At 50.4% G+C, this 17,115-nt stretch overlaps 1 protein-coding gene across 2 annotated transcripts in view; it reads left to right on the forward strand.

Annotated features, from left to right (window-relative positions):
• Positions 1-17,115, forward strand: part of GPR161 (G protein-coupled receptor 161) — a 56,911-nt gene that overhangs the window by 32,515 nt on the left and 7,281 nt on the right. For both annotated transcript variants that reach the window (XM_050784874.1, XM_050784876.1), the window contains exons 3-5: positions 6,623-7,347; positions 13,240-13,344; positions 16,208-16,327. In XM_050784874.1, coding sequence (XP_050640831.1) covers positions 6,623-7,347; positions 13,240-13,344; positions 16,208-16,327 — 950 coding nt within the window. The remainder of the gene's footprint in view (positions 1-6,622; positions 7,348-13,239; positions 13,345-16,207; positions 16,328-17,115) is intronic.

Here is a 17,115-nt window from a genome sequence, read left to right on the forward strand (position 1 = left end):
TCTTGCTTTGATGTTGACCAGTGCAGCCCAAACAGGGAACACCCTCACTCCCCACAGCCCAGGACTGGAAGGAGAGCAGGGGGAAGGAAGACAGCCAGAGAATACTGCAGTGACACCGGGGAGAGGCCGTGTGCGCATTTGGAAACTCGGTTGCTCCCGCCCTCAACGTAGCTGATGCACGGGGAGGTCAGGCGCGGCTGATGTGCCTAAGCAGCATCTCGCAGGTTCTTCAGGTTCCTGCATTATGCTGTCGGATTTAGTTGTACAAGTCTCGTGGGGTTTGGCAGCGAGTTTCCCACAAATTAGTGCATTTATTAGAATTTTGCTAATGGCCACTTCGTTCATCACAGGCACAGGTTGAGCTTCGTGAGGACAGGGAGGATAGATTCAAGGTCTGTGTGATTTGCCTGGAATTGGGGAGGAGAGTAAGTAGTGGGGTCAGGGAAAACACAGAGTGGGGCTAGCCAGGGATGTTGTCACTGGGTGACACAAGTCCCTGGACTTTTTTGAGACCATCAGTTTTTTAGCCGATGAGTGGTAGTGGAACTGTCCACTGGGAGCACAGACTGCACCTAGACCTGAGGCTGGAATCTGGCAGCTCTTTGTGGCTGCGTTGCGGAGGCAGAACCAGTGAAGCCATTGGTCAAAACAAATCAGTTAGCTTCTCTCTTTTTTTTTTTTTCCCTGAATAGTAAAAGTAATACAGAAAATATAATGAATGAAATTAGAAACACTTGTGATCTAACCATCAGAGCAATCACTGTTTATGTTTTTAGTATATTTGCTTCCAGTAATTTTTGGTTGTATACAGCAAATTTTTGAAATAGGCTTCTGGCACCTATGGTTTTCTGACCTCCTTTTTTCATGTAGGTGATGGTGAGCATTTTCTCTTATTTGCAAATATCCTTGAAGAAGGTGATTTTTCATGGTTACAAGGTATTCCATCCTGTGGAGGTATATAAATTATTTTCACAGTCCCCTATTACTGGATTAGGTGGCTTCACATAGCTTGCTATTCTCTATAGCATTCTGAGGAGCATGTGTGTTTGTGGAATTGCTGTATTCTCAGTAACAGTAAACATGCTTTCAAGGTTCTTGATATATAAAAGGCAAATAACCCTTCAGAAAGTTGTACAAATTTGTACTTCAGCAGCTGTTTGTCAATATCCTATCAGGACTGATTATATAACATTTTTTTTTTAAGTTTGGAAGTTTGTTGGCAGGGGGGAGGAATGGGATCTCATTGTTTTAACTTTTATTTATTTTTTGTATTTATTACGTTTTGAACATCCCTTTCTGGGCTCTGGGTCCCGTGGAACATGGAGTGAGGATAAACAGCTTAGTTGCAGAGATGGAGAGATGGTCTCTGAGTGCCCCTCTCAGAGCTGTCTCTATATGGATGCTCAGTAAACATGCCAGGCAGCATCTGCAGGGATAGCTCCAGGAGACTGTAAGCTGCTTGCTTAAATCTGGGGTCTAGATGAATGAGAATGAGATTTTCTACCAGCAAGCATGACAAATCCTCAAATCATGCCAGCAAAATACTTCATCTGAGAGAGGGCTTACCTCTTTCAGGGCCTTGGATGTCTACTCCAGGAAAGGCCTGTGCCCAATCCTTGGGGTGGTGGGCTGCAGTCGTGAGCAGGACACAGACCCTGCCCACCAGGGGTTTACAGTTCAGTGGCAGAGGCTGACTTGTGGGTGCCGATTTAACACAAAAGTAGAAATAACCATCATCGACAGCTCCACCAGCCACTGCTGCTGAAGGGCTGGGCAAGGAGAAGGTGGCATTTGAGCTAGGCTCCTAAACAGCGAATAGGATAGCAGGTATGTAACAGGTGAAGAGGCCCCTTCTGACTGAAGGAGCAGCTTCTGTGTATTCACTTGGTAAGCAATTATTGAGCACCTATTATATGCCTAGCACAGTGGTTGGTGCTGGGAATACATAGCTGAATAAGATGAATAAACACACTGAGGCCTAGCGTAGTGGCTCATGCCTGTAATCCCAACACCTTGGGAGGCGAGGCGGGTGGATCACCCGAAGTCAGGAGTTCAAGACCAGCCTGGCCAACATGGTGAAACCCCGTCTCTACTAAAATACAAAAATTAGCTGGGCATGGTGGCAGGTGCCTGTAATCCCAGCTACTTGGGAGACTGAGGCAGGAGAATCACTTGAACCTGGGAGGCGGGAGTTGCAGTGAGCCGAGATTGTGCCATTGCACTCCAGCCTGGGTGACAAGAGCAATACTCCGTCTGAAAAAAAAAAAAAAAGAAAAAGAGAAAGTAGAAGTGGAGAAGAACAAGGGCAGTGGGCGTGATTTTAACTATAAAATGTTACACGCTTGTCATATTCCTATGTACACTGTTTATCAACATTTAGCTCAGCTAACCCTCATGATAACCTTGTTAGCCCTGATTTTGCAGATGAGCAAAGTGAGGTTTTTGAGGCCTTAAGTAACTTGCCCAAGGTCACGGGGCTGGTAAGTAACTCTCCCAGTTTTGAGATGCCCAAACCTGGACGCTTTGTCATTATACAACACCGTCAACTCAGTCATTCCAGCAGCCGGCTAGCATAGCTCAGGGTTTCTCCACCTTAGCACTATTGACATTTCAAGCCAGATAATTCTCTGTGGTGAGGAGCTGTCCTGTGCCTTGTAGGATGTACAACAGCATCCTGGCCTCTACCCACCAAATGCTGGAACACCTCCCCAGTCGTGACAGTCCAAAATGTCTATAGACATTGCCACATATACCCAGGGGTTCCCAGCTGTGGACCTCAGCTAAAGTAACTGGCCAGACAGATGAACCCAAAGAGTCTGTCTTGTAGCTCCATGAAAAGAGAGCAAAGACAGATATAAAAAGAATGACTGCCTGGAGCGAAATTCACAGTTTGTCAATGTCCTAAACCAGCCAAGTAGAAGTAGGGCCTGCTGGGGACACCATTTGACCTGCCAATGGTTCCACTGTGAACGTCTGTTACTTAGAAGAAGTCTGTAACGGTGGTCACCTCTATCATCGCTGCCAAGCCGCTGGAGTTCCAGGTCTGTGGAGAATAGTTCTCATATTTTCATTCCACACCACAGAGGGTGAAACTCCAGGTCTGAAAATAGAATTTCAGTACATGAAAGTATCTAGAACAATGGGATGAGTAGGGCTAGCAAAACTGACTAGTGCTTTTAGGAGACTGTTCCATGTAAGTTAGCATGTTACCCCTCCGTTACGTGAAGTTGGCTTAGATTCTGTTTCTGTTTTCACTAAAGACAACTTATTAAGAGCAGGGCTTGCTGTCAAAGTGGCTTGTCTTGTGGCAGGAGCCTGAAGCATCGGAAGCCCCTTCCCACATTACAACTTTTCAGTTACCTGTGACGTCATGAAAGCCTCTTTGGGGTTCGAGGGTCGTGATTGGGCTCATGTCTAAAAATGAGTTGTCGGAGAAGAGATCGAGAGCCTCAGAAGACAGTTAAGAGAATAGAGGGCAAAGAAAAACCCCTCTCTTTTGGTCTGTGTTATTAGCCCACATAGGAGTCGGGAGTTGCTTTTGTTGTTTTCCCTTGAGTCTTCAACTAGGCTTAAATGAGGCTTCAGCTGCAAAAAACGACTTTGTAAATCTGTGATTGAGAACACATATGCCCATTTTTTTCTGAGGAGATGTAGGACTGTTCTTTTTTTTTTTTTTTTTTTTGAGACAGGTCTTGCTCTGTCACCCATGCTGGAGTGCAGTGGGGCAATCATGGCTTATTGCAGCCTTGACCTCCTGGGCCCAAGTGATCCTCCTCCCACCTCAGTCTCCCAAGTAGCTGAGTCTACAGGCACACACCACCATACCTGCCTAATTTTGTTTTTTATTTTTTGTAGAGATGGGTCTCCCTATGTTGCCCAGTCTGGTCTCAAACTCCTGGCTTCAAGTAATCCTCCTATCTTGGACTCCCAAAGTGCTGAGATTACAAGATGTGAGCCATTGCGCCTGGATGGAATGTTCTGTATCTTGGTAGAGGTGTAGATACGTGCATTTCATTGTACATACCTTTTATCCTCCCACCCCCATCAAAAACATACTTAAAAACAAAACCCCTGGAGGACATGGCTGTACATGGGCAGGGCTGTGCCTGTGGGGCTTTTCTGCCTGTAGGAGGCTGACCTTGACTGAGCCAGCACCCAGCTTCACTGCCCCAGCTTCCCGATGGCACTCAGGATGCAGCTGGGAGAAATCAGTGTCATGTCACACTGGAACTGCCTGTGCCTGAACCTCAGTCAGTGAGTGATATGGGTACCATTTGTTACAATAAATGAGAAGTCTTGCCATAAAGTAATAATAATAACTGGGTGTTGAGAAGAGCCAGAAGGAAATCTGGCAGAGGACAGCACATGAATTGTAATCATTTTTATGGCCTCCAAACAGGGTTGGTGGAAGGAGGCCTATGGTGAACATTCACCAGGCCTGGCTCCCACAGCCGGCCGTACACTCCCGAGGTGACTGAGGGTGAAGTGTCTGCACGCTCTGTAAAGGGACAGAGAAAAGTAGAAATCTCTGCCTTGTTTCTTTTGAAAAGGAAGGAAACCTTCCTAGACCCACTGCTCCCCTCCCCGCAGTCCCACCCTAGCAACCCCCTCACATTTCATTTGCCAGCATGATGTCAGACAGGTCCAGGTCTCAGCAGGCCACCCACAACGGGAAGGAGACTACCGTGTGGCCTGCTCACCCCCCAGGGCTCAGAAGGGCCAGTGTCCCGTGGGGGTCATCGCAGGAGCAGGAGCAGTGTAGGACTTTTGTCCTCAAGGAGGATGGGGGAAAGGTCGATGGCCAGTCCCCCATTGAAGGGTAGGCACCATCTGGGCCTTTTCCATGCTCTTCCTCATTCGTTCCTAGGATCAGACCTGTGATGTGGGTGCCACAATTCCCGTTTTCTAGATGAGGGAACTGAAGCTCTGAGAGGTTCATCAGCTGGCTAAGGTCACACAGCTAGTAGACATCAGAGCTTCCATCTGAACTTGAATTTCCAGCTCCAAAGGCATGCTTTTTCCCTTGGGCTGCATGGCCTTTGCAAGATGCAAGCCCAGATAGCAGTGAAAGACAGTAATCACCTTACCCAGCCACTGTGCAGTGATTCTGTAATCGACACCCTAATCACTGCGCAATCTTCTCCTCAGGCCCCACAGCTGGAAATGCTCTCTTTCCAGGCTAGATCCTGGCCTGGGCTCAAGGCTCAGCTCAGAGCAGCCCCAGGCTCACCCCTGCTTAGGAAGACCAAGGAGGCAGCACCTCCAGTTAGCACGTGGCAGTTCAGCTGCTGGGGCCCAAGGGTGACTCAGGGCGGTCCCTGTGGAGGAGCTGGCTTCCCATGCGATGTGTGAGGCACGTAGCCACAGTCATTTCCCAACGTCCTGCCTGTGCCAGGCGGCATCAGTGTGGCCACCCGTCCCTTCCACATGTTGCCCCCATGGGAACATCCTATTTCCTTTGGATAAAATGTCTGGGTTGGGAGGGTGGTGGCTGACTTTCAGCCCTGTGGTCTAAGTCCTCCCACCCTTTCCAGTTAAAGGGCCAGTCCTTAGCTGGGCCTACATGCCCCGGCCATGCCCACCCGGCCTGCTTCTCTCCTCCTCTCTCCATCCTGCACTCTCTGTCCTGACAGGTGGAGCTCCCTGTAGCCTCCCCTCTGAGATGGTGCTCACTCACATCGCCATACCTCACCAGGCTAGCTTTCTGCCTGGGGTGGTCCTGGTCAGTGCCACCAACGCTGTGAGACCTGGGTCTGGAGCATCACCTGCATCAGGAGCCTGCTGTGACCTTCTGTGCTGGACCGGAAGCCTGCCAGTTTGAATTGAGAGCGCTCCTGGCCCACCTCCTTCCTGGCAGCACTGAGTGATTTGGAACCGCCCCCTTGACTGTGGAACAAGAAGGCTTACACAGAATTGCTGGGCGTGTGCACTGGGGATTGTAGAGTCAGATTGCCTGGGTTTATGTCTTTCTCCCATGGGTCTGGGGTGCATTATTTAGCCTTTCCCTGCTTTAATTTCCTCATCTGTAAAATGAAGATAATGACATACCCACGCTCATGGTTGCTGTGAGGACTCAATGTGGCCCTTACCACTCCAGGCCCTGATAGTTGGCTCAGGTGTCTGCCTCCCTCACATCTTCTCAACTGCATTTCCAGGACATAGCACAGTGCTTGGCACATTGCAAGCCTTTGGTAAATGTCCATTGATTGAATGAAGCCCATAGTCCAACATCATTCTGGTTCTGATGATCCCTCTGAAAATTGATCTGAATGGATTAATGTCAACAGCAGCAGAACTGATGTGGCCCAATGCATAATCCCTTAGGACTCCTGTAGGTATCTCAAGACTGGCCACACCCCCAAATATGAGTGGGCTCTGGTGTGGTGACTTGGAAACAGGAAGGTTCGAGCTCTGTGTCTTGCCGGTGTTGAGCTCTTCTCTGGTAAAGAGCTCTGCAGAGCTGTGGAACATGATGTGGTCTTTGTAACTTGTCTGGGGAGACCTGGGGGAAGGTGCTGCTTTTAGAAACATCCAGGCCAGTCATGGGAGCCCCTGACGCAGGAAAGCAGCAGTTTTCTCTCTGCTGACTTCTCTCTCTTGCCTCCCTCCATCCCTTTTCTAGCTACTATGCTGTCCTGTACCCCATGGTGTACCCCATGAAAATCACAGGGAACCGGGCTGTGATGGCACTTGTCTACATCTGGCTTCATGCACTTATCGGCTGCCTGCCACCCCTGTTTGGTTGGTCGTCCGTGGAGTTTGACGAGTTCAAATGGATGTGTGTGGCTGCTTGGCACCGGGAGCCTGGCTACACGGCCTTCTGGCAGATCTGGTGTGCCCTATTCCCCTTTCTGGTCATGCTGGTGTGCTACGGCTTCATCTTCCGCGTGGCCAGGGTCAAGGCACGCAAGGTGCACTGTGGCACAGTCGTCATCGTGGAGGAGGATGCTCAGAGGACCGGGAGGAAGAACTCCAGCACCTCCACCTCCTCTTCAGGCAGCAGGAGGAACGCCTTTCAGGGTGTGGTCTACTCGGCCAACCAGTGCAAAGCCCTCATCACCATCCTGGTGGTCCTCGGTGCATTCATGGTCACCTGGGGCCCCTACATGGTTGTCATCGCCTCTGAGGCCCTCTGGGGGAAGAGCTCTGTCTCCCCGAGCCTGGAGACTTGGGCCACATGGCTGTCCTTTGCCAGCGCTGTCTGCCACCCCCTGATCTATGGACTCTGGAACAAGACAGTTCGCAAAGAACTACTGGGCATGTGCTTTGGGGACCGGTATTATCGGGAACCGTTTGTGCAACGACAGAGGACTTCCAGGCTCTTCAGCATTTCCAACAGGATCACAGGTAACTTGGGCGTTGTTAGGATAGTCCCTCCGAGGCAGATGAAATCTGTGGTCCTCTCAGCCACGTTGGCCTGTTTGTGGGTGGGTTCTCAGGCTGACTGGTGGTGAGGCTCAAAGCACAGATTTCCTGTGGGAAGAAACATTCCAGAGGCTCTGCTGTGATTCCCAGGGAGCTTCCTGTCACTCAGCAGTTCACGGCCATGCTGACCAGGCCAGCAGAGCTCCCTGGTGCCCTGATAGGCATCCCAAAAGAACTGGGCAGGGGACACCATGGGCTAGAAATCTGCTTTCTGAAACCCCAGCCATGGCCCTCTAGCCTCCAGCGTATGTATAGTTTCTTTTACTTTTTTTTTTTTTTTTTTTTTGAGACAGGATCTTGCTCTGTCGCCCAGGGTGGAGTGCAGTGGCACGATCTCCATTCACTGCAACCTCTGTCTCCCTGATTCAGGTGATTCTTGTGCCTCAGCCTCCCAAGTAGCTGGGATTATAGGCACGCACCACCACAGCCAACTACTTTTTATATTTTTAGTAGAGACAGGGTTGCACCTTATTGGCTAGGCTGTTCTCAAACTCCTGACCTCAAGTGATTCACCCACCTCAGCCTCCCAAAGTGCTGAGATTACAAGTGTGAGCCACCACACCAGGCCTGGGGTATATTTACTTCTTTACTAAAGGTAAAAGAATCCAAGCATTGGACCAGGCCACCTTCTCTTGGCACATCCACATCCTTTCCTTCAAAGTTTCCTCTTGTCAGCGCCCCCTCCCCACCTCAGCTGCTGTCTTCCTCCTCAACCATTCTCCTCCTGCTCACAGATCAGTGATCTCCTCAGATGGTCCCAGACAATCCAGGGGGTGTCCATGCCAAACCTCAGCCCTCCACTGAAACATGGCCTTGTATGTGCGAGGCTGCTCCTTTCTCTGATGACTGATCCAGTGTGCACAGGTTTCCGGACACAATCCCACCATCTTTGATGGGACCTGGAGGAATTACTGTAGTTAGGAGTTACATTTTTTGTTAAAACTTTTTATTTTGAAATAATTTTAGATTTAGAGAAGACGTGGAAAAACACTACAGAGAATTCCCACACACCCAGCTTCCTCTCGTGTTACTGTCTTGAAAAACCATAGCACAGTGATCAGCTCTAAAACGTTAACATTGGGGCAGTGCTATTAACTACAGACTTGATTCAGATTTCATCTGTTTTTTCATGAATGTCCTTTGTTTGTCCAAAGATCCAGCTCGGGATCCCATATTGTTTTAGTCAATCTTTGACAATACTTTATTCTTCCCTTGTCTTTTATGACATCGACAGCTTTGTAGAGTACTTACCAGGTATTTTGTAGAGTGCCCCTTAATTTGTGTTCATCTGATGCTTTCTCAAGATTAGAATGCGGTTATCCATTTTTGGCAAGAATGCCACAGGGGTGATGTGCCCTTCCTGTACATCACAGCAGAGGGCACATATGCCAATATGCCTTATTGCTAGTTGTGTTGCCCTTGATCTCTCGGTTAAGGTGGTGCCTGTCAGCTTTCTCCACAGCAAAGCTGCTGATTTTCCCATTGTAATTAGTAAATACAACGGAGGAGATACTTTGAGATGATGCAAATACCCTGTTTCCTCTTTGGCCCTCTCCCACTGACTCAGGACACATTTGTGGATCTTCCCTCTAGCATTTTTACTGTGTAGTTTTGAGGTCAAGTAGCTGGATTTTTAGGGCCAAGTTGAAGGGAGACCATCACCTGGCCGAGCCACTGGGAGAGAGATTTGGAGGACATTCAGCTCGGACCACAGTCCTCATCTCTTGCCAGATGACTTTGGGCAACTCTTCAAACCACTCTAGTTAATTTCTCCTCTTCATGAAATAGAGAGGTCTGTCTTCCACTTTTCTTCTCAAGAGGGCGAAAGAAATAATAATTCTAATTATGCACACCCAGTGGCAATGATGACAGGAGATCCTTTCCATGTGGCGATGAGACACACTGGCATCACTGATTTATTTCACAGGCTGATGGAGTTTTATTTCCAAGAGATGAAGGAAGTCTGGGACTTTTAACCATAGGAAAAAAAAATGTCTGTGTATCTCAGTATTTTAACCACAGAGATGCCCACCGCTGCCAGTTGCAAGCCCACATTTTCACATATGACCTGGAACCCAGCAGTCCATTCAATGTTGGGCTTCATCTCACTGATTAATGTATTAGTTCAGGTTTTGTAAAATCACTTGTCTTCTAGGGAAAAAATAATAGATGTTTTCTATATCAATGAAGTTAAAATGAGGAAGGAAAAAAAATGAGGACAGAAAATGGAGCAGGAAAGGGTTCATAGAACAAAAAGAAACACCTGCTGTTGGGGCCAAGATTTTCCATGCAAGTCACTTGCAAGTGTCCTAGAAGAGCTGGTGAAGCTGTGAGCACAGGCGGAAAACACCAGCTGTGGTCGGTTTGGCACATCCCAGGCAGCTGGCAGCCTCGTCTTCATTGAGGGAAAGCAGGCTTGTGGGATGCTTTTGGGCTGAAGAGCTTATGGGATGGGTTCCAAGTCATTGGCCTTTCCACGGAATGGGAGCTGGGGCGGGGGTGGGGGATGGTTCCTCTTGTTCTTCCCCGAAGGTCCTGATCCCAGGAGGAGGCAGCAGCATCAGTAAGAGTGTGGGAACCAAAGCAGAATGTGGTGCCCCAGCCCAGCCACTCACCCTGCGCTGTCCATGGCTTTCTGACTGCAGGAGAGAGCCCTGGCCTCTGCCTTGTGTCCCTGGTCCCTCTGTCTGAGCCAGGGCTGACCACACCCTCTATGGGCAAGGCGTTGATATGCAGCAGATTCTGAAACCCTAATCACTTCCCCCGCCACTGGCTCACCTTAGTGTTAACTAGAGGCACGAAGGATGATCTGATCTGTCTCAAAGCCAGCAAGAAGCAGCTTGGAGGTTCTTTCTTGGTTCTGTTCCTCTCAATTTGTATGGGCACTTGGAAAGGTTTAACCAAAGTAAATGGAATAAGCTTCTCCTAAAAGTAGTACATATGAGCAAAGGCAGAAACAGAATCCCACACATTTCTGGCGCTTCCCAGCTGACCTGGATGTCAGGAGTCTCCTGGGCGCTTGACAGTGTGTCCTTTCTATCTAACAGATTTCAGCCATAATCAGTGGTTCTGCTTCTCTCGTTCTGTTTGTCCCAAAGTGAGGGAGTACAAAATCTTAGGCTTTCCCTGGGTGCCACATGTCACTGGGCCACCAGATACTTTCTGCTTGTGAGGTCTCCGTAGCCAATTCCCACGGGGAAGGTCACTTAGGAATTTAGATCTCTGGACTTCCTGGAGGTTGCCACGCAGCGCCACCATGTGGCGGATAGGTCAGCCCTGCATGGACATTGCTAAATGCTACCAGGTGGTCTTAGGATGCTAAAGCACAATTCAAAGCTGACTGTGGCAACTGGCAATGGGAGTCAAGAAGAGGCTTCAGAAGAAAGCGCAGGCAGCCCCTCCACCCGCCCTTCCGCTGGCCAACCCAGAACCTTCACTCCAGCCAAGGCTGGAGAACCCGAGCACCACCCCTCTACCCAGCCAGGGAGGGTGGCCCAGGCAGTATCAGGGGGCACCCCCTCCAAATGCCGCCCTTACGAGACCCTTGAAGCTCCTGGGCATGGAGCCTTTCCCGTTATCTCCTGCGAAGGACACTGACTCACGTTTGTCCAGGGGAAAGCTCCTTGCTCCAGGTTCTTCCTTGAGAGGGCCTAGCTCGAGGGCAGGGAGGGCGACCCCAGAGCCTTTGGATTCACTCCCTTGCCTTCCTAAGTTCCTTTGCTGTGTGTGGCATCAGGAGGTCTTCCAGTTACCTCAAAGTACCTGCAAATGTAAATCATGCCCCTGTTCTTTCAGCTTCTCAGAGCACTGTGACTTTTGCCCGCCGCCTGCCTCTGGAGAGCCACAAACCTGATTCACCCAGCCTGGGCCTTTGTGCTTTTTTCTTGAGGGGCTGGATTGGGCTTAGCCAGTAAATATAGTGTTTCATGTGAACAATCTCAGGGTAATTGTCTCCACCCTCCACTGGTAAATGCTGCATAAACACAGAGGAGAGGGATGCCACCTGGCTGCCCCGTTTCCAGACCTTTTCGCTGAGCCACACTGGCCTGGCTCAGACCATTCCTCCCCCTGGTGCAGACCAAGACATGTTCCTGGCCTTCACCGCAGCCTCAGAGATGGCGTCCAAAACCCGCTGCGGCTTCAGCCATCCCAGCTGGCAGGCGATGCCCCCACAGGCTCTGCTCCCTAAGCCAGGCCTCCTGCTGAACAGTCATGTTCCCAGGCCGAGACCTTGGGGGGATGGTCATGTGTGGGGAAGAGGATTGGAGCCTTTCCGGTCCCCGCTCCCTACAGCAACCCCCAGTCAAGGGGAAGGCCCCTTGCAAAAGCAGGATTCGCAAAAGCAGGGAGAGGGAAGTTCTGAGAGAAGCCTGCTGTGACCGCCCCTCCTGCCCACCCCATGTCCTCCTTGGCTCCAGGGAGGAAGGGGAAAGTGCATTCTATTGCCTTGTAACCTCTGAAGAATTGGGGCAGAATGAAGGAATGGGGTCTCCTCCTATCTGTGAGTGTATCATAAAATGCAAGAGTGTCCTTTGCAACAGACCACAGAATCTGCCAGGCAGTGGATCTTCTTCATGAGATCTGAGGACTTTGACTTCTTGTGCCTTGTTTTTAATTTCTAAGAGCGTTTTGTTATCTCCATGTTCCTTTTCTCGTAGCCTGCAGCTCTTTTTTTATTTTCCTAACATTCTGAGGATGACCCATTGTAATATTGTTTGGTTTCTTAAGCTCCCTGCATTGAATCTTCCGAGGTCCATTTTTCTTTTCTTTTTTCCCATCTCTGTCTTTCACGCTAGTACCTCCTCTTAAATGTCTAGTGATCCTTGGGCACTCCTTCACCTCCAATAACGAGGGCCTAGAAAACCACAGGGAAGCCCTGGGTGGTGGGGTTGCAGGCAGGCTTCCTGACGGGGGGTTGGTCTGGCAGGGCCATTTCACAGGCGCCTGACTCTCAGTGCCTGTGAGTCTTTTCTCGAGGCTTGGTGGATTTTCCCAGGGAAGAGTTCTCCAGTCTCCAGGCCAGGTTAAGTGGGACAAGGGGCCAGGGTCCCACCATTTAATACGTAAATTTCCACAATACCCTCAGTTTTCACTGTGTCACTTCTGGTGCACCTGTGCCCAGGGCTCACTGTCCTCTTCTACCAACACTGGGCTCTGGCGCCCGAGGCCTAGCCTGGGGAAGAGCAGTAGAAGGGCCAGCTGCTTCTTGGGGAGACTTTCTCTCCTGGCCCCTACCCCACAACCCCGTTCCTGAGTTTTGGGAGCCTGGTGAAGCCTGCTTCTCCTAAACTTCCCCGTTGCCAACCTCAGTTCTCCATTCCAGGTCAGCTTATCACTCTCACCCATCTGCTTTCCAGCTGACAAAAATTCTCTCCTTCCTTTGGGGTGTAAGCCTCTTAAAAACCCCTCTTTGATAATTCAAGTAGGATTTCAGGAGGTAAGTGTGGGGTGGAACCCTCCATCTTTAACAGGAAGATCTTCTCACCTCACATTTTCCCTCCTGCCTGCCTTGGTGTTCTGTTTTGTCTGTTTTTTGATTTTGCTCCCTGGCCCTCTGTCATCACCTTGGTGGTGTTTGACATTGTCAGGAGAGTTTCCCCTTTGGGGGAACCCAGTGAGTGCTGCTGACACAGTGGGACAGAAAAGAGGGACGAGCTGGGAGGGAGCAGCTAAGCTCTCCTGTTTTTCAGGGAGTTGAGAGTGAGTTTTGCAAGGGCGAACAGGAGGGCAGGAGATGGGTCTGTGGGGAAATGGAGGCTGGGGCCTCTCCTTGCAGGGTGTGATTGTGTTGTCAATGCCAATTTTGTCTTTCAGACCTGGGCCTGTCCCCACACCTCACAGCGCTCATGGCAGGCGGACAGCCCCTGGGGCACAGCAGCAGCACGGGGGACACTGGCTTCAGCTGCTCCCAGGACTCAGGTAACCTGTGTGCTTTATAAGCCTCTTGTCTGTCGCGTTTTCCCCGTGTTGCGTTTGCCCCATGTCGTTTCCCCAGTGCAGGCTCAAGAGCTGGCCGAGGGGCATTTCCCACAGTGGGTAGGAGGTGAGAATCGTAAGTCTGGGTTTCCAGTCATGGCTTTGACTTTTCAGCTTTCCTGTGTCTCAGTTTCTTCCTCTACAAAATGGGGTTCTCAGTTCCTGTTCTCTCTGCCACACCGTGTTATTGGGGGGTTGAAAGTGAGTGAAAGCCTTTGCAAAGTTAAAATGAGAAATGATGATAATAAGCACTGGCCCAGAAGGGCCTGGAGTCAGCCTGCCTGGTCTTCAGTCTCCAGTTGGCTTTTTAAGAGCTGTGTTATCTCAAGCAAGTTGCATGATCTCCTCCCAAACCCTCAACTTTCCCCATCTGTGAAATCGGGGTACTAATCCCTGTCACAGGGCAGCTCTGAGAATTGAGAGAGACCTAATGAATGTGCAGCACTCATCTTGTTCTTGGCACAGAGGGAGCCCTCCAGCAAGGTCAGCTGGCCTTGTCGCCTCACTCCCTGTCCTTTGATATGAAACTTAGTCTCCCTGTAGAAATGCATCTCCACCACAAGTCCTGCGGAGCCCTCCCTTTAGCCTCTGCCTAAAGGATCTTGCAAACCCAGGGCTGCTCCTTGTCTGAGCGGTCGGCTTCCTGGCATTAGAGCCATGGCACTGGGGAGGTGGGGATGTGGGGAGCTGCCGATGCTGTATCCTGTGCTGGAAGCACGCTGTTAGAGCCGCAGGAGGCCCTGGGCAGAGGTGCATGGGCAGAGGCAGGGAGTGCCTCTCTGTCAGTCACACCCATGGCTCCACATTGCTGAGGAAGAGCCAGGGTGTCTGGCCACACCTGCTGCCCATCCCCGGTCTGGCTGTTGGTGCACTGGCGCCTGGAGGGAGTGCTGCTGAAGCCGGGAGCACAAAGCCACAAGCCTGGCCGTGGGTCTGCCGCTCCCAGCTTCTCCATCTCTCTGCCCTTGGGAGCCTTTGAAAAATCATCTCTGACTTGACCTGTGTTTCCTGTTCCCCGTGAGTGCTCCAGGGCTGCGCCTGAGCCTGTGTCATGGAACTCAGGAGTGAGCCTTGGGGTTGGCACCGGGACCAGTCCGTGACCTCTCTTAGTCATGGAGAATTTTCCTTGGAAAATTTCTTACCTGGCAACCCAGAGGGCCCCGCACCACACGAGTCATATATGAAGCACTGATCACACCCTGCCCTCTAGGCCTGAGTCCCTCGTGTGAGTTAAGGAAAGTCTCTGTTACTCCCCAGACTGCTTCTCTGTTCTCAGACAGCTAAAGGGATCCAGAGGCACTGCCACATTCATTCATTCAGCAGATATTTGCCACGTTCCTGCCTTGGCCGGACCCTGTGCCAGGTGCTGGGGGCACAGTGGTGAACTGCCACTGTTGTGGAAGCTTCAGTTCATAAAATATTGAGCTGTAAAGTATATAAAGATTGTAAAGTATACAATTGTCATTGAATTGTATACTTTAAATGAGTCGGTTACATGGCATGTGAATTACATCTCTATACAACTGGCTTTGAAAGATGATGAATGTGTTGAGAGCTGTGAAAGGGGAAGCCCCAGTGGGGTGGGAGCCCGTGGGCAGCTATGGGTAGGGGAGTTAGGGAGGCTGCTCTGAGCATGCGATGGTGAAAGCTGAAGCATACGTGGCAGGTGCCCCAGCGCAAGGAGTGAGGGGAAAGCATTGTAGGCAGAAGAAAGAGCGTGGGCTTCAGGGCACACAGACCTGGTGTGAGTCTCAGCCCTGCCCTTTCTTCGCTGTGTCCTTATCAGGAATGACGGCCCTCGATTTAGCCCTTGCTGTGTGCCAGCACTGTGCTGGATGTTTACATGTCTTAACTCAAAATCCCCACAACTCCGTGAGGTAGACTGAATGATGACCCCAGGTTTACAGACATGGAAAGATACTGAGGCATTAAATAACCCGCCAGTGATTCCAGGTCTGTCCGACCCGAGCCTATGTGTTTAACCACCGTATTCTACCTCCCAGAGGACCGTTTCTTCTGTATGTCAGGTAATCACACCTCTGCAAGGTGCTCTGAAACAGCATCTAAAGAGCTCTAGGTTTCCCTTTCTTCCTTATTTTCTGAGCTTCCAGGCCTTGATGGGTTGAAAGCTGGAAGCTAAGAATGGGGCTGGATCTGACACTGGCCCTAGTGTGGGGCAAGAGCACCATTGAGTGCCCCATTTCAGCCCTTCCTTCCCTCCCTTCCCTCTGTTCCATCTTCTTCCCTCTGCCCGCTCTGCCCACCTATCTCTAGGAGGACTTCCCTGACCTTCTATCTTTATTTCCCCGCTTTTTAGGGGTACATTTGTCAATTATTTTTTGATCCCCAAGGAACTCTACGTTTTGGAGCTTTAAGTGTTTATTTAGTACAACATATTTTAACTGTGGTGATAGAAATTCAGACTGTAAGAAGAATCACTCAGAATATCAAGTTCCTTTTAGTAGGACCCTCTCCTCCACTCGGCCCTTCTCCCCACTTCCCTTCCACGCTGGGCTGGCAGATGCCGTGCTTCTGGGGTCTGGCCATTGAGGCACACAACCCCTACTTCAGATAACTTGGCCGCATTTTCTGTGTGGCTGAAGCAGCCCCACCGGCTGTCTGCAAACTCGCTGAAACGGGATGACAGGCGGGTGTTTCTTGGGTGCGTGCTGTGGCACGGTCAGCTGCCCGTGATGATGGGTTTGGATGAACGGGAGAGAGGGGCGGAAGGGCCGTTGAGAGGGGAGAAGAGGCCAGGAAGACTTTGGATGGTAGTTATAGATGCGCATTCTGCCTGTTGTTTTAGGGACAGATATGATGCTGCTTGAGGACTACACGTCTGATGACAACCCTCCCTGTCACTGCACGTGCCCACCCAAGAGAAGGAGCTCAGTGACATTTGAGGATGAAGTGGAACAAATCAAAGGTTGCTTTCTGTGACTGACTGCTTCAAGCAAACATAGGGAAACAGAAAGGATCTTAGGACAATTCCTTGGCTCAGACTGGCTGCCGTCCCGGAATATGCCAGGGCTCCATCCCTTTGCCCACTCCCTGGTTACTCCCAGCCCTGTTGGTCTCACCTAAGTCCTCAGGCACCCAGCTCTCAGAGCAAGCAGCATCGAAGGCTGGGCGACCAATGGCTGTCAAACTCCACACCCACCCACACACCCCGCACATGTGTTCATACACACAGCCCAGATACTGGGTGAGGTATGGTTATAACTGAACCTGCTCTCCCCGAGCCTCAGTTTCCTCCTGTGGAAAATGAAATAATGGCCCAATGAGTGTGTCTGCTTTACTGGAGGCCGAAGCTGCCATCTTGCTTGTGCATCGCTCCTACAGCGGTGATGGCCCTTGGGTCCTGTGAGGAGAATGAGTTCTGCCGCAGACCAATCCCTATGTTTTTCCACTCCATCTCTTCCCCACTCACCCCCAGCGCTGTTGTTTACTCTGGAACTTGGGATTCATTTCCCATCCAGACATGCTGATTAGGAGAGTGACAAGAGCCATCCAGATACCAACATGACTGGGCTATGGATTTGGTGGAGTCCAGGGGCTGTGCGACGTAAGGAGGCTCTTCAGAAATGTTGAATATGGAAATAAACATGGCCTCTGTCAGAGTTTTAGGTTCATAATTAATCACATCTCATCTCCACACCCCTCCCTGAGTTCAGAATGAATGGAGAGGTTGTCACAGAGGTCGGAGGTGGAAAA

This window comes from Macaca thibetana, chromosome 1 (assembly GCF_024542745.1).
Source record: "Macaca thibetana thibetana isolate TM-01 chromosome 1, ASM2454274v1, whole genome shotgun sequence".
Lineage (NCBI taxonomy): Eukaryota > Metazoa > Chordata > Mammalia > Primates > Cercopithecidae > Macaca > Macaca thibetana.